A 26,734-nucleotide genomic window follows, 5' to 3' on the forward strand; every position below is an offset into this window, starting at 1 on the left:
TGGCCTTCTGATTGGGTCGTTTCAAACGCTGTCATGTAGCTCAGGTGATCATATTTCACCTCCTCAGATCTCAACAGACAAGGTTGAGTTTAGAAACGTTTGGACCTTTGCTGCCACCTGGTGGGTACAACGTGTACATTGCCCTTTTAGAAGTTTTCAAATTCACATTTAATATTTTCGGGCCACTGATTAACCTACTTATGGTTAAGTCTTTATTCATAATGAGTACAAACGTAAACGTTTGTTCAGTTTTTGTTTTAAAAGCTTACAGCTCTTCTGTCAGATTATTTGCCACAAAACTGCAGTGTGGTGTCGAATAACCATCAAGGCCTCTGCTAATCCTTTAGTTTCCCATTCAGATTAAAAGTTATAGAGCTCTGAATCAAACATTGCATCCTCCCATTCATCACTCCAAAATGCTTGTGAGACTCTAGAGACTGAGGAGTGTTGTGTGAACTTGTTTAAGTAAAATCATTTGTAACATAATTGGGACTTCACAAAAATAAAGCCGGTTTTAAAATCGATCGGTCTCAATTTGTAATCCGAGAAGTTCAACTAGAACTGGAGACGAACAAGGTTGATTGGGTTTATTTTGCACCCACATATAAAGAGGAGGAGGATGTAAGGATGAGCATATATTATAGGGCTCAGTGTTTAGATGATGCTTGCATATCAAAATATCTGTATTTGGGATTTTTCTAAAATGTACAAAATGCAGCATACACAGCAAACATCAGATATGTGGTTCTGTTCTGGGTGGTCTTTGCCACTGGTCCTTTGTCCTCAGGAATTCTGTATCTGCACATAAAAAAGCTGGGAGGTCCAAGAAAAGTGCTACACCAGCAAATTTAATCTACCTTAAACTGTCACTGTGATGAGAGATTGTTGTATTTAGGCTAAAACGGGTCTGATTGAAGTGCAGGTTTGTTCAATTATGTGACACATCTAACAGTTTCTGAGGATTTCCCCTTATGCAACATCTGAAAAAGTCAGACAAAGAGAGAGTTTTACGTGTTTATTCTTCAAAGGATAAAAGTCTGGTGATCCAGAATACAAAATAATTGGTGTACAACTACAATGCATACCGTCATTGGTTTTAAAAGGACTAAATGTCTTGTCAGGTTTGGATTTATAACCCTGTATCCAGAGGGGTTGAGACGCTGGGTGAAACGTAAATAACAGAGCACAAGATGAAGACAATATTTTAATGTTTTAATTGTAGGAATAGATCAAGTGACTGAACCAGGATGTATTAGAGTTGTTTTGGGAGAAACGCTCATTTTAATTCCAGAAACACAAACATGTTTATAGGCATAATCGCAGGAAAGTCATTGTCAGTAAACTTGGCTTGTACTCATTTTATGCGCAGGAGCTGATATTAATTCGTCCAGAGAAAAATGTTAGGAAAGATGCTGAGGCAAAGTGGAAAACCAATTCTTAATTATTCTTCATGTTTAATGCTAATATCTAAAAAGCTAGCAAAAGAGGCATATAGTGGGGCAATATGGTATAGGCTGAATTTGATCATATTGTAACTACACTTTTTTATGTAATTTGTTGAGATTTTATGTGACAGACCAATGCAAAGCAGTCTATAATTTGTGAAAGAAAACAAACAGCATCATAAAGACCAAGGAGCACAGAAGGCCGGTCAGGGACAAAGGTGAGGAGGAGCTTTAATCAGGTTTAGCTTACAAAATAAGCTTTGCACTTTTCTCTTACGATGCACTATTTAGCTCAAATACTAAAAAATGTAAAGAGAATGGCATGACTGCAAAGCCACCAAAACATGGAGGTACACTGCCAGGTCAGACAAGGAGAAAATTAATCAGAAGCAGCCGTGATAACTTCGGACCTCAGCTCTGGTGGGAAAATCTGTTAACGGAAAAGTTATCCTTGCTACCTTCCCCCTTAAGACGGAAGTTGCTGAGAGTTGATAACAGTGATAAATACAGAAGAATCTCAGTAAATGTCAGGTTAGACTGCAAAACACTGTGCTGCTGGGGAAAATGTTCGCCTTCTGACTCCAAACATACAGCTAGAGCCACAATAAAATGTTTCAGATCAAAAAATAGCCATGTGTTAGGATGGCTCAGAAAACGTTCAAACCTAAATCCAGTGGAGAATCGGTAGCAAACCGATGTTCACAGATACTCTATCCAATCAAACTGAGCTTGAGTTGGTCTATTTCATAAAATCCCAATCAAACATTGAAGTTTCTGATTGCAGCATGGCAAAAATGTGAATAGGTCCAGTGGATATATATGATTTTGCAAGGCACCATACATCTAGACGCCATTGCTGAGTAACACATTGAGCACATTTTGGAATAATGCTGTAATAATCCTAACTCTAAGCCAAAAACACAAAAGAAGAGATATGTTTTCAACTACTGAGGGTCATTTATAGGCATCAGCATGTCTGAGACTTACAGGCCATCATACTGGAGTTTACATCTCCTAACACGTCTTTGTTTCTCTTTAGGATGCAAGAGCTGGGTAACAGTAAGGCATAGGAATAATGTTGCGCTTTGAAGCATTAGCTGAAAGAAAGTGTGAATTTATATAGCTGAACATCCTGAATACTTTTGAGATTCCTGAAACTGATTTTGTTACAATTCCGTTTAGGATCCCGCGTACACGGGTATGTATAATAAGGTAATCGCACAAAACAGCATTCTGTGTGAGGTGATGGTCAGAGACATGGCCGCTGTAAGTACTGTGATGATATCATGCACCTGCAGTCAGAAAGGCACCTGCTGTATGTTGCTTGCTCGGTTTTTCAGAGTTCATCAACAGCTGGAGAAGAGCACAATAAGAGCACTAGGAGGACTGTTTAAAATCTTAAACCTTTCACTAAACACACAGCAACTAAAACATCACGTCAGAACTTATGAGCACATGATTTTGCTTCCACTTCAGGTGCATCGCATTAAGCAAAATTATTGCAAATCTCATCTATCCTTCTGCTTTCTCGCTGCACCTATAAAGGGCGAAGCAAAAACCAAAGTCACAGAAGGAGTGTATAGGAAAGTGAATGACAGCTGGGGTGACAACAAAAATAATATTTTAGAAAATAAAGAAGAAATTTGTTTTAATTGGGGCCAACAGATTCATATTCAGTAAAATTTGCCAGAGCAGACGCACACATTCAAAACAATACGCTGGCATTCATGCAGATTAACAGTCGTGAGGATGAAAATGTATCTGAAAGAAGAAGAAGTAGATGTGGTAATTTTATGCTGCAATGATGATCCCTGTTTTTGTCCTCTCATATACGTTAAATCACCTGACTGACCGAGTCGGGGTGAGAAATTTCCACTCACATTCTTTAGCACATTAGTACAACAGCTCTAACTAAGATGCTCATCGAATCTCCTTTATAACGCTAAAATTATGTTTCCAAAAATGATGTTACCAGATTGTTTTCATCCAGAATCCATTAACTCTTACTTCACCTTAAGAGCATCTGAGAGCCATCCTCTAACCTCTAGAAATGAGACACAGTCTTAATACACAGAACGTCATTGCTCTTTTCTTCAGGTTCCCAGTTTCTGCAGCGCCATCTGCTGGAGGTCTAAGGGACAGACTGCTGAGTAAGACATTGAGTGGCAATCTGCAACTCTGGTAGCGTCTCCTAAAGTTGTTATCCATGAGATTTTACTGGGATTTAGGCTTGGCACCACCAGGAGTTGTATCAGGAGGAGGGCCGCCGCCTTGGACAAGTCTTCGCAGACTGAGAGAGAGAGGAGGGGTTAGTGCTCCTGCAATTACAGCCTGCTTAAAAAACACAATACTGCAACTTTAGCTCTAGAGACTGACGTAAAAATGGTTCCCCTACATAGCTTTGTTCTGGTCACATTTACCTTTACAAGAGCATCAAAGTAAATGTGATATCTGATAAAGATAATCTATGCAAAGACAAATCACAGCTTTAAAACAAGAATATTAGGTAAATTTTAATTAGGTAATATTAGAAAAAGTTATCCTTCATTTGTTAAATCATTAATTTGCTGTGATTAACCTAATTCTATTTGGGGGAGAAAAAAACCTCAGTTATTTACTAACATGTCTGGATAATACCAGAATCAAGAAACTACTTAACTAGAACCTGTCTGACAACATGAAGTAGGGTAAAGGACGTAAAAAAAAAGAAAGAAACACATTCCTCTGATCTGGAGACATTCAAGAAGATTAGAAATAACGTAATTCATTTCTATCAATTTTGAAATTGTTACAAAGCCGTTTCTAGCTGTTTGGGACTCCAGTGAACATGATCAGAGCAATTATACAGGTACAGAGAAAACATGGCTTAGAGCTAGAGACTATTTAAAAATGATATCCAATGATTTCCACAAATGAGACGCACAGCTGATCAAGATGCACGCAGATGTCTTCACATTTCCCTCAAAAACCCTTGTTATTCACCCAGACTTCTGGAAAGGTATTCTATGGACTGATGACAAACATTGTGTAAATATGGACAATATCACCAAGTCTATTTAATGGTTTATTTACGAACATTCAATAAAATAAAGCAAAACAACTAAAGTTTAAGTATTTTTGTGGGAAATCCTGCCCTCTCTCCCCAATTTGAAAAACAAGTGTGCATTTAAGCTTTACTGTGAACTACAGTCATATGAAAACAGTTGTGTGGCTGTGCTAGAAGCAATTAAGTGTCAAAAGATGGCGCCATACTCACAAGTCCTTCACGCTGTCAATTTGGGCCTGAATTTTTCCAATAAAGCCATCCACTTGCTCCTATAACATCACAGTTTGCACAAAAAAAATATGAATCTGTTGTGTTGAAACTGATATTTATGTTGTTGTATGAAAAATGCATTACCTGCCGTTTTTCATAGAAAAGGGGCAAAGAAAAGAGAGCAATCACACCTGAGAGGAAAGGAAGAAACGGTTCAAGTGTGAGCCACAGGGTTTACTGAGACATTTTATGTCTCTAGTGAGGATTTCAGTTTCTTACTGATGATGAGGATGGTAAGGCCATTGCAAAGGCCTCCCAGATATGTGACAAGGTACATCAGAAACAGGAACTAGAGATTTAAGAAAGATAAAACAGAATTAAAAAAAATAAAAATAAAGATATTTTATTGTACTTTCATCAAAGACATGCAAATAGGTTTAGCTAACATTCTTTTAAACTGACTTCTAGTTTTAGAACGTCATCCAACTTTCTCCAGGTTAGTCTGTGTCAGTATCTTCCATAATGCTACGTTCACAGTATCTAATGGCTGTCGGTTTCTCAGTCTTGGTTACAGGATCCAGTTCATCGGATACGGGACACCCCCGTCTCACATGGAAAATGGCTCCATCTTATCCCGGGGGTCTCTGTGTGCTGACTGCTGTGTGTCATTTAGCATACCAGCAGGGTCACAGTTGGCCAGGAGGTTCTGGACTCAACCAACTCTCATGGATTGTCATTTGCTATAAATATTTCCATTCTGTCCAAAATTAATGACTAAAATTAGAAAATGAGGTGTTCACTTTCTACCACAATAAAGGTGAATGTAAAAGGGACCATTTTTGTCATATTTTAGAGCCAGAACTCTTAAAATGCCTGAAAATGTATGGACAATAAAACATCTCAACACGCAAGTACAGATAAAAACTGTTTGTTTTTTTCCAGAAATTAAAAAAAGTAGTTATCAAGATTACATTAAATAAAAGCTTGAAATACTTCATCCTTTGTGAAATAAATCTATATATTAAAGATCTTTAGTTTATTGAAATGTGGCAAAAAAAACCCATTTTTAAAACATTTTTCTACAATATAAATTTTTTTTAAGCTGTACGTGTGAATAAAAAACACTATTCTCACACAAAAAAAACACATTTTATTGCCGTGCTTTTTGTGAAATGGCGGTGTCTTTGTACGTGTAAAACATGAACACGTTACATGGAGAATGTTATCAGATTTTAGTTTTACAGTCACTGTACAGCTCGCTGCAATAGAATAAGGTATTTGCGTTCTAAAGTAGTTAGCAAAAATAAGAATGGTGACATTGTGCATCGTTTTGTCAAAAATGGTTATCTATAACGATGGCCACGCGTAGTTGGACCTGGCTACAGCACTTTAGGGTGCAGGTTAGTGAGGTTTCCAACTTGTCTCTCTCAGACAACACTTCTCCTGTCTTATTAAATCGTTACATTACAAACTCAGCCCTGACGTGAGTTTGTAACTACACTACATCATTCCTGCTCCAGTGTTGTGTTGTTAATAGTAGTTAGCTGGTCCTTAAGTGAAGTTGTCAATCAAGTTTGGCTACAAGTTCAGCTACCAGCTACCTCAGCTACCTGTCATTCTGACAGGTATGGGATAGGTGGTGAGATACGAGGTAGTAACTAGGAAGGAAGTTACGCCAACACGCTTCCCTTGCTGAAACAAATGGATTCAGTAAACAAGCGACCTGAATCCATTTGATTGGTATTGTTGCAAAACAATACCAATCAAAAAATAAACACTAAAAATATTTAGTATTTATAGGGGGACGGGAACACATGAGTCACTACTAAGCTTTAGGAATAACATGAGAACCTAAACAAGTTCATAATTTACATTTTTTAGTTGTTATGCAGTCAACAGGCGTGAATCAGTATATATTAATGGCTAACAAAATTAACTCTAGTCATTCAAAATTATTCTAAAAAGAATAATCAAAGCTTATCATATTGAAGTAGCTTAAATAAGAGGCAGTCAGATTAAGAGACCATACTTTACTATCCCAGTAAATATATGACGCTGGCAGAAAAATAATAACTTAGCATTGGTAGCGGATAATGTGCTTCTAATACTGTTTAATTTGATTGTGCCGGATCGTTCTCTAAAATGATTATATCATAAAAGGTGACAGCAGCTGTGTTTGTTTGAGTATGAGTAACGATGCTGTGACCAGGGAACCACGGAGCTGGAATGATGGAATATGACTGATAACAAGAGCAAAATGTAGATGTTTAGGTTAATGAGTCCTAGAGGTTCTAAGCAAAGCAAAACAACACGGGTTCATTAAAATAGTTCCTCGTACTAAAAGACTAAACAGCCATGCACAAACAACGGCCGATACAAACAAAACTACGTAGACAAATAGAGTGAATGTAATTAAATCAGCATGCTTAGCTTACCTTGAGGGATTCAAAAAGATTTTCTACAAAAAACAGCCTCCTCAGGGTATCAACAGCAGACAGAGCCAGAGAAATGGCTTTTTTCATGTAGATGTCAGCCTGCTCTCCACTTAAACTGATGTCAAGATCCAAGTATGACCTGATACAAACACAATAAATTAACTCAAATATAATTAAAATACTGATATGTTGAGCTAATTGTTAAGGAGGCAGTATAGGCCTCAAGAGTCCTCAGTCAACTCAATATTATTGTAAAAATAATTCATTAACAAAGCTCAGTTGTAATATAGACAGTAAATATTCATTATGCAATATCCAACCTGTTTTAGATGCAATAAAAAAATCATTAATAAGTTTCTGCACATCGTTTTACATACAGCGGCACATTTAAAACATGAAGGTGTCCAACTCCAGGGAATCTGTATTTCCTGTGTGTCTCAATATTTGATCCAGTGGAGGACTCAGGGAAATAATCTGAGTATTAAAACTGCACGAACGTTTCAAGGAAATCATCTTACTTGAAAGGATGTTCTCCGTCCCCCCAGCTGAGGATGTGGAGAAACTGGTAGTAAATGCGTACAGAGATGGTGAAGCACATGACTGCCAGGGAGACGGTGGAGACCACAGAGATGATGCTGAGCTGAAACAGGGAAAGTAAGCCCACCACCAAGGCTGTGAGCACCAGGCCACTTCTCTCTGTGTCCTTCCAGTAGATGAGGTCCATCACTGATAGACAGGTAAATGAAAACAATGGTCAGAGAAATGATAGTTGACAGACAAAAGTGGTTCTGTGCTCTAAATGTAATCAAACATTTTAGTGTAATTACATTTTGAAATTATTTATGAGGAATACAGGTACTCGATAAATTGCCAAGAACTTCTAATATCCAACGTTGTCTATAAATTATGACAAAATATTATGTAGTGTTTCATTTCTCTGTCTTAAAATGGGTGTACTTAGACAGAGGAGGAGGAAAAGGAATATTATTGAGAAGAAAGAATAAGGAGGGAAAAACACTAAGGGGAAAAAAAAGGTATTTTTGTCATGAAGCTTGAGATAGCACCCAGCAGCTACAGGCTCAAGCCTTGGCTGAATTTAGCCTTCAGAGGGAAAAAAAGCCAGCAGTTGAAGGGAATTTAAATTCCCACCACCTGTTGTCAGATGTCAGGCCGTCTGCACCCGACAATCTGAACCCTGATGGTTTCACTGTCTTTCAGGAACCGTTGGATCAGACATCCAACGGTATATACAGTTTTAATGTTAACCTTTTGGTCTCTGTTTATTTCATATTAAAGCAATTTCGCCTTGTTTTAGTCTTGGAGGCTAAATATAACAAACTGGGTCCTGTTTGAGATTTGAACCCCCAGGACTGCTCACACTGCTAGAGACAATTATATCCATGTTCTGTGCAAAAGCCTTGAGCCAGGCCTCATTTCTTTATAATTTGCTTCCAGTAAGGCAAATTTTAATTTAACAATTAATAGTGACCTTGATCAATGATTCCTCAGGCTTTCTGAAAACCTGCTGCAGTTTTTCATTGAACTGTAGCTGCTTCTCCTGTCCCATAGGGGGGATTTTTTGTTCAATCTCTGAACTAAATAATTTAAAATATTTTCTTGCAGTTTAGGGATTATGCACTCATGAATATTAAGCAACTTAGTAAACATACTATTTAAATTTACATACTGAGGGTTTTTCCATATGCATATACACACAAAACCAATTATAACAGGGATTTTATGAGATAGTGTGTTGTGTAGACAGACTTCTGGGTCTCTGTCAAACAGACAGGATGAAAAGCTAAGTACTCATGGAAGCCTCTTTGAAGAGAGAGCATTGTCAGTGGGTGGGTTATTTATAACGCCTCAATTCATTCCCACAACTTCCCTGCAATAGTCCTGCTAGCTGTCATTCTGAGCGATGCTCAACACACCGACGAGCAGAACTATTTAATCTCTAATCTCATATACTAATGAAGAAGCAGCACAATTAAAAATAAGCATATCTGTGGCAAACAAGTTTTCCATAAGATCACAAAGTAGCACAATAGAACAATAATTAAAAAATACATCGTGAACCACCGTCAACCAACCATCACATGTTATTGGCTCTTTGTCCCTTTTTGCTTTCATAACTTCATACTTTGGCAGTTTTTGATCATTTTGTGCCCAGCTTTCTCAGATAAGAAGGGGAGCCACTTGCTCAGGTATGGTTCATTGTTATAATACACCAAGTAGGAACCACTTTGGAGATGTTTTGTACCTACATTGACAGACAATAAATTAAAGCATTTTTCTACAATTTACTGCTAGTCTACTTTAAGGAAATGTGGTTATATGACCACAGTTAATAACAAATCCTGACAGAATCAGTTGCATCAGGCTACACTTTAATATCTGGACAATAATATCAGCAATTACATGGGTAAATGATTTGTTTGCAGGTGAGAGTTGAGGATGGAATAAACTGGAGAACCATGGGTGTGAAGTAGTATTAAGAGAAACATTATAAATCCTTCATCACATTCAGTGCAAACTCTTTTATAAACTTTAGAGGTTGTTTTCATCATTATATTCACCCATTTTCAAAAGTACTCTTGCTTGAGTTTGCATCTCCCTCACAGATTTCTACATGCTTTTGCTTTTATCGCTCAAACGTGATAATATTTAACATCAGATGAAACAACTTTACTAAACACAAAATGAACTTTTCTACATATGTTTTCATGCAATAAAGGGATACGTGCTTTCTGGACTATTCGAATGTAATGTAAAAAATTATCCGCATGACATAACAGTGATCAACCACAATTTTTTATTTCACTTTTACAGTGGTTTACTGCTGAATCTGGCAACTGAAATAGCACCTGCCCAACACCATGAAGTAGGCCAAAAGATATAAAAATCACTACATTATACCCCAGTCTTATGAATGTGTGACAAAGTAACTGACATCAAGTCATTTCTAAGGTTTTGGGACTCCAGTGAACCACAATGGCAACCATTACCCACAAACGTAGAAAACATGGAACGGTAGCCAGCCTACAAAAAATTTAAAAAGCATGTTACCAGCTCATCCCAAAAATCCCAGAACAATATTTAAGGTACCGTAGGCTTTGCTTGCTTCTGTAACATTTATGATCCTAAGAAGGATGCAGGATTGGAAAGTCCCAGTAACAAAAACAAAGCTGACCAAAAATAACTCAAAGGTTTGTATCTCATTGGCTAAAAAACATCTTGAGTAATGGATGGAACCAGAGAATCCTGTAGAAGAATGTCCTGCAATCAATTTGTGACCTAAGAGCTCAGGTTCACTTGGATAATGCAGATTGACAATAATCTGCGACACCAGCAGGTAAGTCCACCTCTGAACGACTCCCAAAAAGAGAGAAAATTTTGGTTTGGCCTAAAGCGTAACAGAAATCAGAAGAGATCTGTAATAGGGGAAGATGCAATTTTATGGCAGTAGGTCCTTTAAAACAAGTGTGAGAGTAGATTAGCAGGGACATGTAGGTTATTTGAAAACATGACAAATGTGATTTAGTATATCACATCAGACCAATTAAAAATAACATTTTACACAGAAATGTGAGCTTAATGAAACTTATGTTTAAAATCTATTTAAAGGTTATTATTTTAAAATGAATGTTTAATCTGATCATACAAGCCTCGGTGGAACAAATATTTGAATTTATTTAATATGACTGTAAATATACAATTGTATCTGCTTGCCTGAAGGAAGCAAATATAAGGAAAAATAATTGTAACCAACAATCAATAAAGGAATAGTCAGTATAAGAATGAGAACAAAGAATGGGTTTATTTTTAACTCTGAGTGAAAATAAAATAAACTTCAAGGCAATGTCTATTCAAAGCAACCATCCATTCATTTTCTAATTCTCACTCAGGTCATGTCCGCCTGTTCACTAGTCCACTGAAATGTCTGCGCATGTCCCAGCTGTTCAGCCTAAAGCAGTAAAATCAAGCCAGCCAGGAAACAGCTGTCTAACACCATAACAGCACCGTTTTAACTCATTTGAATGGCAAACATTTATTTTGAATTGAAACCACTGATACAGATTCCAGCTAGTTATCCTGAGCAGCTCATCAGCCTAAAGTCAAACACACCTGTAGCTTGTCTTATTCGGTTTCAAAGGAACTGGCCCGTAAACTGATCTAAGGGAGATGAGAGATCTCTGCTTCTTTCAACTACCTTTTCTTTTGTTTTATATTAACTTAAATCAAATATATTTTGTTCTCCTGATTTTGGCTTAACACTTCAAACCCTGCACTTTAACTATACAGGTATAAAAAATTAGAATTTCTTTAAAATGTCTCACCTTTACTGGCCATGTTTGGTCGCTGTTCCAGTCTCTCCCTCTCCTAACTCCCCCTGCCTCTTTCTGTCTCCCCCACTGAATGAACTCCCTTCTCCTCCCTGAGCTGTTTTTGGCCGTCCAATGCTCACTCACCCCTGCAAAGGCCTAACAGCCCAAAATAATCTGCTGCTCCACAGAATCACCCTCCACTATTCAAGCCTCCCTGCCAGAGAACATAGAGTTGTTTTTTTGTCACTGTTTTGAAATTGATCAGCTTTTAAAGCAAAGTCCAATGAGAAGAAATAATAATTGCAATTTAGCTGTCATTTACCAGAGAAGAGTTAATTCTGTTATTTTTTTAAAGCCAAAGTTTGCTTCTCTTCCCATCCAAGAGAAGCTGAAAAGACTTCCACCATATTTGCATGTTGTTCTTTTTTTTAAAGAAATCTTCCAAAATATGTTGTTGAAAGTCTCATAATCAGACAGTTTTGAATCTGGATTGCTGCAAATAGTAGTGATGCTTCTTACATTTCTAACAAGCTGTTTTTTTATTTTGAGTTATTTTATTTTATTACTTTTATTCTCAATTTTAGAATGAATCATTTCATGTACATTGCTTTGGGACTTTTTTCTGTAAAAAATGTTAAATAAGAAAATTTCACTTGAACTTTGTTTAATTGTTCAGAATAGGGACCCCGAAGAAGTAATTAGGAATGCATATTACATGTATACTGATAGCATGAGCTTTTAATTAACAATTCATAACATCCTAATTTCCTGGTATATAGCATTAAAATTACACAGAAGCCCATTCAAATAAGGCAGATGTATAAGGAATTAGCTCTAAACACCTACATTTTTACATATATGCTATTTAATACTCAACTCAATAAAGCTCAATTAAATTAACTTAATTAAATTTATATACATGGTATATTTAGCAAACCAGAATTAAAAACCCTTTATGACCAAAATAAAGTTTTAAACTAGCAAAACATTTTTTTAAATTATTCAAGAATTTTGTTTTTTTCCACTCAGCAGTGTCAAATTTTAATTGTTGCAAACATATATTCAGATGTGATATTTGGTACTTGAAGTAACAGAATAAAAAGAAGGACAATTCTCATGTGGACACTCTGCATGTGACCTATTTATTTAAGACTATCTACACTATCTGTCTGACCACCAAATTATCAGCAGGCTTTAAATCCCTCCCTCACCTAAATGAGACAGAGCCTTTGTCTGACCACTGCAATAGTCCACTTGAAAACCCACCAAGCATGATGACTGAATCTTATCTCTAATGATCCCCTTCTCTGCCTCACTCACTCAAGAACTTCCAACTTGCGCCAACGAATCTGCATACAAAGAAACTGCACACACACACTCGCCCTAGTTTCTGAGACAGACGACACACACCGATAGCGGTTTCATTGGTGTGCCTGCCTGAAAAAGTCAGCCAAAGCCTGGAATGTTTCCTCTGCAATTAGCTCATCATTCCTGAAACCTCGAGAGAGTTGGTTACTATGGAGACAGTGGACAGCCAGGGTCTCTTGCCCGCCTGCCCCTGAAGGTACATGCTGAGAGGGAAATCTGAGCGTATCTTTGACTAAAGCGTTGACTTATGAGCTGCGAGGAAGAATCTGAGCAAAAATAACGTAAAACACAGAAGATCTGTGGAGGCAGATATGAAAAAAAAAAAGTTAGTAAAACGTAGTGATGTAATCCTGTACCTGCTATGTGGATGCATACGGTCAGATCCTCTGCTAGGTCCGGTGCTGAAAACCAGTGATCTCTGAGCAGCTGTTCCTGAGAGTTGTGGCCTATGGAAGCCGCAGACGAGCGCGCTGGGTCTGTGGGTCGCACAGAGGTGAGCAGCTTGACAGAAATGGTTTCCAAGGTGACGGGAGACTCAGGCTCTGAGGTTGGTGAATCCTCTGCTGCCGGGAAACAGAAGCTGATGTCACCATGGTGATAAAGTAAATAAATTACAGGCACCGTTACAAAAATGCAGCTCTTTCTTTGCGTCTCCTAAACTCTGCAGAATCATTTTTTCTGTTGTGTGACATCAGCTCCAGTAACGAGAAAATCTCACAAATCTGATGATGTAATGCCTTACAATATGTACTCACCGGGCACTTTATTAGGTACACGTCTTCAAATTATTCTAAACACTTATATCACATGACAGAGGCTCAATGTATTGAGACATCTAGACATGGTGAAAACGACTCTGTGTTCAAACCGAGCACCAGAACGGGGAAGAAAGGAGATTTGAATGACTATGAAGGAGGAATGAAACTTTGGCTACAATACACACAAGCTTATCAAAATTGGACAACAACTGTTTGAACAATTGGAGTTTTGATTTCATGTGTAACAATCAGACGGTGTGGTCTCTCGCATTTGGGGTAAGCAACTCTAAAGCACTGATCCTTGCCTTGTATCAATGGTGCAGCGTAGAGGTGGAAGTGTAATGGTGTATGCATACTTTTGGCTCCTCTGTAGCAATTCAACTTCATCGTGATGCAGCAGCCTGCTTGAATGTTGTTTCTGAACATACTTAACGATTTACGACCACAGTCTACCCATCTTCTCCTGGCTATTTCCAATAGGATAACGCTTCATGGCATAAAGCGCAGGTATTAAATGGTTTTAAACATGATGTTTTAAAGGTCACTGAAAACCAATGGCCTCTTCAGTCAACTAATTTCTATGCAAAAGAGCATCTCTGGGATGAGACAGAGCAAGAGATTTGCAGGATAGAAGTTGATGTCAATGTGGACCAAAATCTCTAAGGTATCTAACACTTTTTTGAATCTATACCATAAAACATTAAGACGGTTCTTAAGGTAAACAGGGGGTCCAACCTCGTACTTGTAAGGTGTGCCTAATAAAGTGGCCAGTGAGTGTGTTGGTATGTAAAAAATAACAAGCATTCAATTCATGTGAGGGCTTTCTGACATCTGGCTTGATGTCATACCCTGCTTGTCTGTGCCACATGAAATGAAGAACCCCTTGAAGAAAAAGGTCATTGAGTGTCAGACTTTATAATTAGCTCGGAGTTCATGAACGTTTGATACTAATGGCTGCAGACAGGAGGGATGAGCTGAACACTGACAGCGCCAGGAGTAAACATATACAGCATTTGTATATGTTTGTATATGTTTTGTTGTAGTTTCTCAAAACTACAACAAAAACAAAACAAAAAAAAATCTTTCATCTAATAATTTTTAAAAGGTTGAAAGATGAATTGGGGAAATAATTTATGCATCTGATGATCAAAGAAACATCCAAGTCTTTGTGGCTTCTACTTCTTACCCCGAGCTATCTGTGAGAAACTGTGTTGCTGGATCTCAGAAGTTCGTTGACCAATCTGACTTGCGCTCTCTTCTGGTCCATCTCCCACATTTGTCCTTTCACTTTTTGAGTCCAGAGTTTCAGGAGCGGGCTGCACTGTAAGAGTTTCCCTTTGTTCCCCTTCCCTTCTTCCCACAGGGCTTGCTGTCCTTGGTTCCTCTGACTCCCGCGCTCTAGCCTCTGATGTTGTCTCTTCTTCATCTTGATTGAGAAACCCCTGTGGCTCCCAGTCCACATCAGGGGAGTCTAACAGCATTTCCAGCGTGTCAGTTCGAATCAAAGGAGCGCGTCCCAGCCGGGGGACGCCCCTGCGTCGCTCACGATGGTGGCGTGAGCTCCCAACCGCTTCGGCCTCTGCGATGGCGATGTAAGAGAAGGTCAGCTCGAAGGAGTGCTGGCGAGGAGTCCCCCAGATGGACGGGGAGGAAGCTTGTCCTTCGTCGTCGTCCGGATCTCCTGTCTCCACTTCTTCATCGTCATCGTCGGACCACTCTCTGGCTGTTTGCAGATCGCACATCTCTGACTCCTCGTTGCCGCCTGGATACAAATCAAGACAGGCAGTCACTGATTTACAAAGACAATGATGAAAATGTCTTCCACTAGTCCTAACACCAAGCAGTTTATTTGATCAGCAAGAGCCATTTCTGGGTTTTTTTCTGACAGAAGAAAGGTAGAAATAGATGAGGTTTTCAGATGAAACTTGTTTTGATGTTGCTATCAAAGTAATTGGTAATTGCGACATTGTTATTGTGACATGTAAATAAAAACTAAATGAAATACAGAGGAGAGGTGAGAGCTTTTTACCATCGGTGCATGGAGGTGTTGAGTCTGGGGTGGACGCCACAGAGCCATATTCCTCTGGAAGAAAGCAGTTACATGTTACATCAACAAGCAGCTTCAGTTATTACAGCTAGTAACTCGATAGCAGACCCAAAATCTGGGAGTAGTGGTGGACTCAGACCTGAACATCCAGAGACATATAAAAACAGTTACAAAGTCAGCCTTCTCTCACTTAAAGAACATTTCTAGCAAAATCCTGTTCTCACTAAAACTAGGAAGATACCAACATGATCCCAGTTCTAAAGTCTACACTGACTCCCCGTAGCTCAGAGAATAGACTTTAAAATACTGTTGCTAGTTTATAAATTGAGAAAGCTTAGCACCAAAATGCATTAAAGATCTGCTGTTGTTGTATCAAGCTTCCAGACCACTCAGGTCTTCTGGTTCTGGTTCTGCTCTGCATCACCAGAACCAGAACCAAACATGGAGAAGCAGCATTCAGTTTCACCTGGAACAAACTTGCAGCAAGCTACAAAACATCCGAAACACTGAGTGCCTTTAAATCCTAAAATAGAGTTGCCTTTGATTCATAATAACGCTACCACTGTAATCACAACATTTTATATATATTTGCTTGATGATTTTTATTTTAGCATTTAGCATTAACAAACTGTAATGTAACCAATTGCTGTTCCGTTATTGGTTGCTGTAGTATGTTTTTTTTTTGGTGTGAAGCAGTTTGAACTGCCTGGCCACTGAAATGTGCTACACAAATAAACTTGTCTTGAGAAATATAAAAAAATATCTCAAGATAAACTGTTCCATTATATAGCTCAGCACAGATGTACTGCAGATGAGCAGAAACACACAAACCCCATAAAAACTGCAGTACCACACAAGAACTAACTGTAAATGCACTATAATTCTTTCCTTGCCTGCATTTCATGTGAAAAGATGCTGCTAAGGCTAACAAATATTAATACTGATAGAAAATATCAGACTAAGGGAACACAGTGTGTTCATCACTCCTATATGCATACTGTAGGTCATTGAATATTGAGTGGTTCTGGCAGAAGTAAAAGGCTTTCACTGCATTAGATTGCCAGCATGACACCAGTGTATAAATCAAGCAGGCAGCCATTGCACTGAATGCAGCATATTCTGTGCAGCAGTAGTGTGAGCATAGGAAAATACTCAGCTACTGTAACATAGCTTTAGATTAGATTGGGGGGGGGGGGACAAAAATTCAAAGCACAACAGAAGCATTCAGGAAGGAATAATTTACGATCTGAACATGACTCCATGCAAAGGCTTTCTGCACACAACCTGCAAACTGAGACATGAAAACAATAAGAGCGTGCCTCTGCACTGCAGCGATCCATTTATTGTTTATTCAAGGTAAAAGCAGGAGAGAGGGCGACGGGATGAGCTAACACATACGATGATGTGAGAAAAAGATGCTGAGGTGGGTTGTGCACATCTACGAGATCGCCGCTCTGCAAGCACACACAGAAACAAACACAAACAAGACTTACGGCAGTGGGAGAATCCTAAAACCTGGCCCATACTCCATCAAGGCATTGCTGGGCCCATCCAGTCTGGAAGCCCCCCTCCCTCATCCACTGCCGGCACTCACGTTGTGTGGATTCACGCTCTTCATCCGTCTCCTGTGAAAGCAGCCTCTTCCCTCCCCTGCCTCTGTTACTCAGCAACCCCGCCCTGCCTCACTCCACTCCAACATCCTCCCCTCTGCCGCCTCCACTCGTCATCTAATTTTGCGTCGGCGTGACTGCAGCCGTAGGAACGTACGCTACAGGAAAGGGAGAGGAGCGTGAACGCCTGTTGTCAAATTTTCATTCACAGCCAGTCTATGTGTATCTGTTTCTAATCACGTGGCTCCAGCTTTAGGAGCAGGAGACAGGGAGGGATAAGTCATTAATAATGCAGCACACACACAGATAATGATGCAGGCTTCATCATAATGCAAAAATAAACATGCATGGGAAGTTTGCTTCAATGAGTTACGTATTCATCTTAAAGACTGTGATATGCAATGATTAAAGAAATTAAAGCATAGCTATGAAAAAGATGTCAATTATGGGGCAGTGAAGTACCAGAATAAACCTGATCCTGATAGAAACGTTTAAGAGTTGGGAAGGAAAAACCCATAAAGGGAAAAGTGTTCATAATTCTTTTGTTTCTTTTTTATATTTATGTTATACAAAGATGAAAGTTTAAACGGTGAAATGGAATTTTAAAACTTAAAAGAAAGAACTGTTCATAGACAACCACAAACTTTACTTTGTTTATATTTTATGTAATTGACCATTTTATGTTACATTTTCTTCACAAATAACTATTTGTGGCTATTTTACTTTATATTAATGGTTTGCTGTCATCACCACACACAGCAATCAAGCACCAAACTAGCGTTATTTTTTTCACAGATACTGAGAGGTCATTTAACATCTGACTGAGATTATAGTAGCAGAGTGCAAATGCGATCACTGTGTGCGTGTTTACTCGAGGCAAACAAACACAAATAAAGTGATGACCTCCAGTCAGAGATCAGGGTAAGTTAATAAAAGGTTTAGTTGTATTTATACCTGGATGAGTAGAGTGTCACATAAAGTAGCAGCCCTTAAGCAGCCCTTATCCAGATCAGGAGCTGAAAATACACAAAAGAAAACATAGAAAGGAGATAAGTCAATTAAACCTCACAGAATCTTTTTTCTTTTTAACTTAAATTAATTTACAATATACTCTTCCATAAGGATTTACAAATTATAATGCAAATTTATTCTTGTCACAATATCAAAGTTTGTGATATTCATATCATGAAGAACTGTCGTTTAACAAAACTTTCCTGGATTCAGGTGCTTTCAAATATGACATTTTATAGCATTTGACTGTGATGTATGTTTTGTTTTTTTAATTACGTTTAATCATAGAACCTTCCACATTTCTTGACAGCCCTGGTAAAGATGAGTAAAAGGTCTGCAGTAGTCACAATGACAATTCAGAAACATCCAACCTTTTATTGAAGTACATTTATTTGGTACGAAAAAAAACCAACTTGTTTCTAAGGTTAAGATTTTTTAAACAAAATTAGTAGGGGCATTATTACTGCTATGCTTCTACTGTTAACATGGCAGAGCAATGATTTCCTCTACATCCAACCATCCATCCACAAGCTCAATTCATGTGTACTGTATGTCAATTTCTTCCTTAATAGCATCTTCCCTACCACAGGAAAGGCCAGACAGTTGTTAAAGAACATCAGAGACCAGACCAAATCTGCTCAGAGCTGGAATAGACAACAAGAACCTGGGGAGAAGGAGACACTGTTGTTGAGACTAATTCAATAAGAATGAAATACAGGATGGTCATCAACTATCCTGTCAACATGTTGCCTCATAGGGTCAAGCTAATCATGGAAAGGGGATTGCAGATCAGCTTATAGTACATGACAGTAGTTTGTTAATGACCAGATCAGGGCTTATCTGCATACCTTTCTTCAATTCCTAAAATAATATCTAAATTATACAGAAAACGTCATGAGAAATTGTGGTGGTCAAATATGATCAAAATCAAGATCTTTGGAATCAGCTTGATCCACTGTGTTTAGAGGAAGATAAATGCTAATTATGACCCAAAGAAAACGTTCTTTATGGTCTAGCATGGGGGTGGAAATAAGATGCTTTGGGGCAGTTTTTCTGCGTGGGATAAATGATAACTTCACTACATTAAGAAGCCAAAGAACCGGGTCATATCTGACCTTAAAGAATATCCTTTGTCACTCAGTCAGAACACTAAAGATGGGTTGTGACAATAGCATGACAATGAACTCCACAAACATATCAGCAGAGCAACAAGTAAGTGGCTAAAGAAAGAGCACAAAAAGGTCAAGGAGTGGATGCAGCAAACTCAAGATCTCAATTCTGCAGAAGTCTGTTAAGGAAGCTAAAACTCTGAGTTGTGAAGTAGCAGCCAAGAAACCTGGGTTTGGTTAACAGTTTCTAAAAAGCAGAGCAGGCCAAAGTCCCTCGGGAGGCATAGAGTCTGTATTTAAACTACAGCCAGTGGGAAAATGGAAGACATTTGTGTTTTAGATCTACAACAAATCATTTATATTGTGGAAGAGACATCATAAATCAAAAACATATTCATGTTGAACATGTTATATTTTAATATTTTATATTTTTTTGTGGAGTTCAGATATTATTGTTTACAGTAGAAGCAAAACTACTGCATCTGCTAAACCGTAAAACCTTCACACGTCCAATAATGTCCTAAGCGTCTTCAAATGAATCGTGTTTAAAGTAACAAACTGTCCCTAAACAGAGCAGCAAGGTGCTTAATGAGTAAAATACAAAACAAATCACTCATGCAATCCCTCTGCTTAGTCTGATAATGGGATTCCTTTATCAGACTCATTGCGTAAAATGTACTCTTAATAATCCAGGGGATGTGTGCATACGCAGGTCATCTGTTGTGCCTCACTGGCCAGGTGATTATCCCATAGAGTCTCATAGGAAAGAAAGAGAGATGAGTGGGTGGAGCAGAGAAGATGGATAACTAAACAGATTAACTGATAGAAGAGTGACCGTCAGAACAAGGTGGAGAGAGGAGTGAGATTAAGATGGACTGTGACCCATACCGAAGGACCTCGGATACTGGAAATTGTACAAGTCAGCTTAAGGATGAGCAAACGGGACTCTTGTTTATAAATTAAAAACACTCATTTTTTGTTAGTTTTTTATTTTTTGTATTAAAAGCAATTAGTTTATCTGGTAGGGCTGGCACAGCTTAAGTGTTGCCCTGGACCTGTTGAGGAAAACACACGGCCGGCAGAGGAGCACCAGGAGTAGACGGGCCACCGGCAGGTCGAGCAGGAAGCTTGAGCAAAGGCTCCGCTGCGTGATGAGGACGGCCAGGCGTGCCAGCAATGTGGAGGTGCCCTCCTTTCTCCGGCAGCTGGTTAAAGAGACGGAAAAAATGGTAACGTTTTTCTTCAAAGGGGGATCAAGAGAAAGGGGCTGTGAGGAGGAGGACAATTTAGAAGACGAAGACACAATGCCAAGCCCCTACCTGGACCACCCCAACTTGGAGAAACATGTTGCAGAAGGGGGTTCTAGTTTGGGGTTGAACTACGCTGTGGCCAGCATGCAGGGCTGGAGGGCTCAAATGGAAGATGCCCACACCTGCATGACCCAGCTGAAGGGAGACCTGGGGGACTGGGCGTACTTTGCTGTTTTTGATGGACATGCAGGTGTCACAGTGGCCCAGTACTGCTCCAGAAACCTACTGGATCATATCCTCACAACAGGTACACAACTAATGTTGATAATACCTTCAATATGGTTGAATGCTGATGCAAAACGTACAGTTTACTGGGACAGCATGTTTTTACGGACTAGAAACACAACAAAACAGGTAAACAAGACCTTAGTAAGGGTTTAGAACAGAGTTGAGGCATCTTGGAAGAATTTGAAAACATGTTTTGGGAATTCCATGACTTAATAAATCTTAACCCAAAAGGCTTATAGAGGAGATCATCCACTATGCCAAACAGAGAGCCTCAAGTGCTTCTCCATCAACTCTTTGTTTTATGCCAAACCCACCATTAGATTCACAGTACAATATTTTAAAACCTACAAGTGGGTCCCAAGCAAAAAGTTAAAATGTAGACAGCTAAAATCTAATGGATATTATAAAGTCTTGTTGACCCCTAGACTTAATCATTGCTCCCATATGCAGCGCACACATTTATCTGAATGCCAAAGTATTGTTTTCAACAGGTGGGATCAAAGCAAACGAGGACCCTGACCAGGTGAAGGAGGGAATCCGTGAGGGATTCCTGGGCATCGATCGCCACATGCACAAAATGGCTCGCAAGGACAATTGGGACAGAAGCGGCTCTACCGCAGCAGCTGTTATGATTTCTCCACGGTATATTTACTTCATCAACTGCGGGGACTCACGCACCTTCCTCTGCCACAATGGCCAGGTGGTCTTCTACACAGAGGACCACAAGCCGTTTAATCCTAGGGAGAAGGAGAGGATCCAGAACGCCGGCGGCTCGGTTACCCTGCAGAGGATTAACGGCTCACTAGCCGTTTCCAGAGCACTGGGAGACTTTGACTTTAAGGAGGTGGACTGGAGACCACAAACAGAGCAACTGGTGTCACCAGAGCCAGAAGTGTACGAACTGGAAAGGACACCCCAAGATGAGTTCCTCGTGCTGGCATGCGACGGCGTGTGGGACGCCATCGGTAACGAGGAACTGTGCGCATTCATACGGAACCGTCTCCAGGTGTGCGATGACCTGAGAGACATCTGTACCCAAGTCATTGACCTCTGCCTCTATAAGGTGAGACGTAAGACCAACGTAAATTACACAAGGACCAAGAGGTGTCAATATTAATATTTAATTTGTGATTAAGATGCAGATTTAATATTTCAGTATGACCTTCTAAAAGAGTAGATAAAAGGAAGAAAAATCAACAAATTTAGGAATCACACCGTAGAATACTTCTAGAAATAAATATGAATTATTGAACAAATCCTTCATTTCCTGCTGGCTTCTTGTATCAAATATTCTGTAGCACATTTATTTCCTTCATGTGTCATGTGTTATTAAGAATTAACAGGACATATATAAAAGAAAAGCTGAAATCAGTGTCAGAGAGAACCTCTAAATAAAATGCTTAGCAGTTTCATAAATGTAAACATTTATCTGCAAGAGTGTTGTGATGTGTTTTGGGATTGGGCCAGTTAATTACAAAAAAAAAGATTAACATCCTAAATTCCACATTCTGAATGTAAAAAAAAATTTACAGTTTACATTTGTTTTAGTTGATTTGTTTGCAAAATAAACAAGTAAACATCGGTTATGTAATTCACTCCTCCAGTAGGATTGCAGCTCCTCCCGCCAGCTTCGTCACAAACAGACTTTGTTTCTCCATCGCCGCTCTGCATGGGTCCGGCGTGTAGTAAGCATCTCTGACGCATCTACTCAATTGTGGATTAGAAGGCCAATGATTTTGACATTTGTTTTTGTACGTTTTACATAAAAGGAAAGGAATATGGTTTACTTTATGCCACCTAAAAACACATATCATTCTAGTTTTTTTTCCCTTTGTCCTGATGCTAATCATAACATCAAAGCAATAAATTGCAAAATAGTAAGTATTCAAGATCGCAAATCTAATATCCAACCTAACCACACGACAACAGACTTGATTATTTCACTCATTTGTCCTTTTACTGCCTTTTATTAGATTATTGCAATCCTTTAGCAACTGTCAAAACTAATAAAAGACTTTACTTTTATTATTATTTTCAGTCCAATACTATAATACAGATAATTTCAACAGGCAAGTCTAGAATCAGGTGTGTTTTTCAGTATTTTGCTCTGAATCTGAAGTGAACTTACAGCAACTCACCAAAACTTCTACGGACTCCACTAGAACTCAACTGGTGGTTGTTTATCGGCTCACTAAATGCTACAGCAGGCAGATGTATGAATCAGTAGTCTCACACTGACAAAAAGGTGAGCTAAGCAGGCTTTTAGTGACGCACCTAATTGTTACGTAAGTGGATTCTACTCCTGGTTGATCAAAAATACCGATGAGCGCTTTGCCTGACCTATATATAGATGCACTAAGAGATCCTTAAACATTAGGTTGGAGCAAGAAAAGCTGCACATGGTTGGGATTAACACTGAATGTGAGCGTGTTGGCGAGAGCTCAGCAGGAGAGTGGAAGACACTCCCCCTCTGAGTTTTAATCCTTCCCTCTGTGTGTTGCTATTTATTTCACCTGGAAAGGCTTTAGTGTATCTATAACACTTCCTGTTCCAGTAGATTGACCCTCAGCGCTCACAGCTCTGCAGTTATAACACAGTCATGATGTAACCTGAATTTTATAAAAGCTACATGCCGTAGCCTATTAACATCACCAATTATATTATGTGTTATTACTGTAGATTTAAAACACTGCAAATGCAACAAATGACCTTACAGCCAATAGCCTAAATTACTCAGATCTGACCATCTACTTGTAAATAGTTATTAATCCATTCTTTTACCACATTTGGTTAATTAATATTTGATCAATCATTCAGCCCTTAGTAACGGAACAGAAACACATGATAAAATTAATGTAATTAAAATATAATGCTGGAAATATTTAATTAAGAGAGTAGCAAAGCTACTAGATTATTGATATATTTTATTTAAGGTTTTTTTTAGGTTTACCACTGTTAATAATAATAATAATAATAATAATAATAATAATAATAATAATAATAATAACTTATATTATTGTGATTATTATTATTAAGGTGCCAGCTAGTTTTGTACGCATCTTAGTCACAATATAAATGCTATTTAATATAGCTATTAAGATCTTAATGTGAATAGAAAACCTAGAAATGACTTGTACACAGTTATATATAAAAAAAAGCAAATCCCACAGGAACATAGTAAAGCAAGACCAAATATAGAAAAAACCTTTTCTTGTTTATGTGTTAAAATGCTTTGTTCAATGGCTAAAGTTATTATTATTTTTATTTTATGTTGTTTATTTAACTCTTCAAAATTTTAACTTTTCAAAACCTATCCCAACACCTTTTACATCATTTTAATTATTATCTTTTGCCTCAATTCCTCTCAGGGACTAATGTTTTTGCTGAACGGAAGCTAATTTAATTCTACATCCTCTAGGTGTATGAATAATGTTGGACTTACCTGCATTAATAATCCTCTGCTTCCCTCTGCAGGGCAGCTTGGATAACATCAGCATCATCATCGTGTGCTTCCCCGGCGCCCCCCAGGTGTCGCAGGAGGCACTGCAGCGCGAGGCAGACCTGGAGCAGCACATTGACATGAAAGTGGAAGGTGATTGGATGGCTTTGCAGAAGTTTACACTAACTTTTATCAGACTGCTTTCGTCTTGCATGCATTTGTCATCTCAAATTGTTGCCTCTGCAGAAATCATTCAGATGATGCGATCCAAAGATGAAGACCCCGACCTTCTGTATGTGATCAAATTCCTGGCTGCAGAGGAGATACCGGGGCTCCCACCAGGGGGAGGCATCACCAGCAAGTGAGTTAAATAACATTGTGATTAATAATCCATAACGCTGTCAGCTTTAAAAGATCAAAGCAGAAATGTGTGGACTGAACCACTTTTACATCTGTTTTTGCAGGAGAGACTGCATCATAGGAGCTTATCAGAAACACATCATGAATCTCAGGACGCAGGAACCTATGGTGAGGCATTCATGCATTTCATTCAGTCATCACTACTATTTGGAACACAATTACTGCTTTTCAATATGTTCATCTTTTTGTCCAGTCAAAAATGAAAAATATTGAGTAGCAGAGTGAAAAAAATTCCAAAAATCGAAAGTGAGAATTTTTGCCCTTGACAAGAATTAGAGGAATAATTAAAATCAACTAATGGTATTGGAATGTTTTACAGGATTGGAACAATTTACAATTTAGAAATGATTGATAATGTTTAGACGTTCCAACTGGACTAACTCATTGAATTGCAACTTTGCAGGACATTGGCGGGTCAGAGGAGGACTCAAGCTAACGTCATAACCACAGGGTCGACACTAGCTTCAAGTTTTACATTTTAGTTGAGCATCTAACCAAGAGGACAATGTTTCCTGTGATGCATAACCTGAATTTGTCCTCATGTTTTTATTTTCTGGTCAATTAAAAGAATACATGGATCAGACACTCACTGGGTTGATTTTTGACGCTGTGTTTTTCTGTATTCAAAGTATTAACAGTTTGTTATGGTAAGAAAGGTTTTCTAATTTTCAGGCTAACACTCAACTTAATAAGTAGGGCGGCAATCAAAACTATGCGCACCTCAAAATCACAGGGTTTTGTGATGTAATCTGTGATTCAGTACCAGAATTATCTCGAGTTCATACTGTCATCAATTATAATCTGGTTAACTACAAATAAACTTCAGCTGCCCAAGAACAATTTTCTACACTTTTGCTCATTCACCATTTTTGTGTGATTTTCTTGGGCCATCATTTCATAGGGTATGGTTGGCACCAAACAGAACATGACCGAAACACTGAATATAAGTAACTGACAGCAACATAATTGTTAAAGACTTGCTGCCATATACAGACTTAAAGTCCAACTGTTCAATATGATTCACCATTTTATATAATGTTCTTTGATGTTAGTCGTTTTTACTTTATTTGTAAAGTAATCTCGAGTGTTATGAAATGCAATATTACAATTTGGAATAAGGCAATAACATTACAAAATGTGGGAAAAGTGAAGCACTGGGAATATTTTCCAAATGCACTGTATATGTACTACTTCCCATTACTCCACACTTCTCCGCCATCAGGCATAGAAACTCTTCATATGAGGAGAGAAATGTCAAATTTCAAACCACACAGAATAAAAACCCAGATTGCAAAACAGATATACATTTTCTGTGTATTAGGTTACTCTTTTGATCTCTGGAAACAAATAGTTTTCTTCGAGTCTTAGGAAACAGACGTAAATGAATAGAGAGAAAATGTTGGAGACACATTAAACATGACTGAAGAAAGTGAGACACAAGAGGAGAAAGAGAGCGGGTTCTTTCCAGGAATTAGCATTTCTGTAGCAGGTCACAACATGTGCAATGAACTCTCTTTGTTTAGTGTAAACAAGTCCATAACAGACAGCAACTTTCAGCAAAACAAGTTCTACCATAAATTATGCTGTATGGAATTATGCTGCCCCTTTACTCCCTTCAGTGATGTTTGTCAAATCTAATCTGTGAATGATTTAGTTAGGCTTGCATTTTTATCAGCTTATACTGAGTCGGTGATCATTTTTTCCCAATCTATAACCAATGGGCGAGAGAGGGGGGGGGGGTGTCACACAGGATAAACAACCATCCACAAACACACACTTATACCTGAGTATAAGTAACTACTTAATGTAGCATTCATGTTGTTGGACTTGTCCTTGACTAATATTTAAATTGGTTTCATGTTCTGAAACACATAAGTGTAAGAGTAGCATGCAAAGAAAATAGGAAATCAGGAAGGGACCAAACACTTTTTTATACCGTTGTATATATTATTTTTTTTATAAATAACCTT

At 38.4% G+C, this 26,734-nt stretch overlaps 2 protein-coding genes across 4 annotated transcripts; one reads left to right on the forward strand and one right to left on the reverse strand.

Annotated features, from left to right (window-relative positions):
- Nucleotides 1-1,000: 1,000 nt before the first annotated feature.
- Nucleotides 1,001-24,200, reverse strand: rtn2a (reticulon 2a). 3 transcript variants are annotated; one of them, XM_028044617.1, is made up of 10 exons: nucleotides 17,131-17,337; nucleotides 15,620-15,673; nucleotides 14,777-15,352; nucleotides 13,189-13,395; nucleotides 7,655-7,862; nucleotides 7,137-7,275; nucleotides 4,981-5,050; nucleotides 4,846-4,892; nucleotides 4,702-4,760; nucleotides 1,001-3,735 (listed from the first exon to the last, which is right to left on the reverse strand). In XM_028044617.1, exons 1-10 carry the CDS (start codon nucleotides 17,159-17,161, stop codon nucleotides 3,660-3,662), a joined length of 1,467 nt encoding a protein of 488 aa, XP_027900418.1. In that variant the 5' UTR covers nucleotides 17,162-17,337; the 3' UTR covers nucleotides 1,001-3,659. The 3 variants fall into 3 exon arrangements, with proteins under 3 accessions (XP_027900418.1, XP_027900419.1, XP_027900420.1); XM_028044618.1 differs by having other exon boundaries at nucleotides 13,189-13,392; nucleotides 17,131-17,310; XM_028044619.1 differs by lacking the exons at nucleotides 13,189-13,395; nucleotides 14,777-15,352; nucleotides 15,620-15,673; nucleotides 17,131-17,337 and adding exons at nucleotides 11,477-11,529; nucleotides 23,369-23,375; nucleotides 24,190-24,200.
- On the forward strand, nucleotides 20,127-25,582 carry ppm1na (protein phosphatase, Mg2+/Mn2+ dependent, 1Na (putative)). Its single transcript, XM_028044620.1, has 6 exons — nucleotides 20,127-20,924; nucleotides 21,397-21,968; nucleotides 24,380-24,497; nucleotides 24,591-24,705; nucleotides 24,809-24,872; nucleotides 25,168-25,582. The coding sequence occupies exons 1-6, from the start codon at nucleotides 20,519-20,521 to the stop codon at nucleotides 25,198-25,200; spliced, it is 1,308 nt and encodes a 435-aa protein (XP_027900421.1). The 5' UTR covers nucleotides 20,127-20,518; the 3' UTR covers nucleotides 25,201-25,582.
- The last annotated feature ends 1,152 nt before the right edge of the window (nucleotides 25,583-26,734 follow it).

Source organism: Xiphophorus couchianus, chromosome 18 (genome assembly GCF_001444195.1).
Source record: "Xiphophorus couchianus chromosome 18, X_couchianus-1.0, whole genome shotgun sequence".
In the NCBI taxonomy this organism is placed as follows: domain Eukaryota; kingdom Metazoa; phylum Chordata; class Actinopteri; order Cyprinodontiformes; family Poeciliidae; genus Xiphophorus; species Xiphophorus couchianus.

Bases quoted from the DNA above. Each gene is read 5' to 3' on its own strand.
- rtn2a (XM_028044617.1), bottom strand. From the start codon at position 17,161: ATGGGCCAGGTTTTAGGATTCTCCCACTGCC. The intron at 15,674-17,130 runs GTAAGTCTTGTT...GCTTTCTTCCAG, and splicing joins TTTAGGATTCTCCCACTGCC to AGGAATATGGCTCTGTGGCG. The intron at 4,761-4,845 runs GTAATGCATTTT...GTGATGTTATAG, and splicing joins TTTTCTATGAAAAACGGCAG to GAGCAAGTGGATGGCTTTAT.
- ppm1na (XM_028044620.1), top strand. From the start codon at position 20,519: ATGAGGACGGCCAGGCGTGCCAGCAATGTGGAGGTGCCCTCCTTTCTC. The intron at 20,925-21,396 runs GTACACAACTAA...TGTTTTCAACAG, and splicing joins GGATCATATCCTCACAACAG to GTGGGATCAAAGCAAACGAG. The intron at 24,498-24,590 runs GTGATTGGATGG...TTGCCTCTGCAG, and splicing joins CATTGACATGAAAGTGGAAG to AAATCATTCAGATGATGCGA.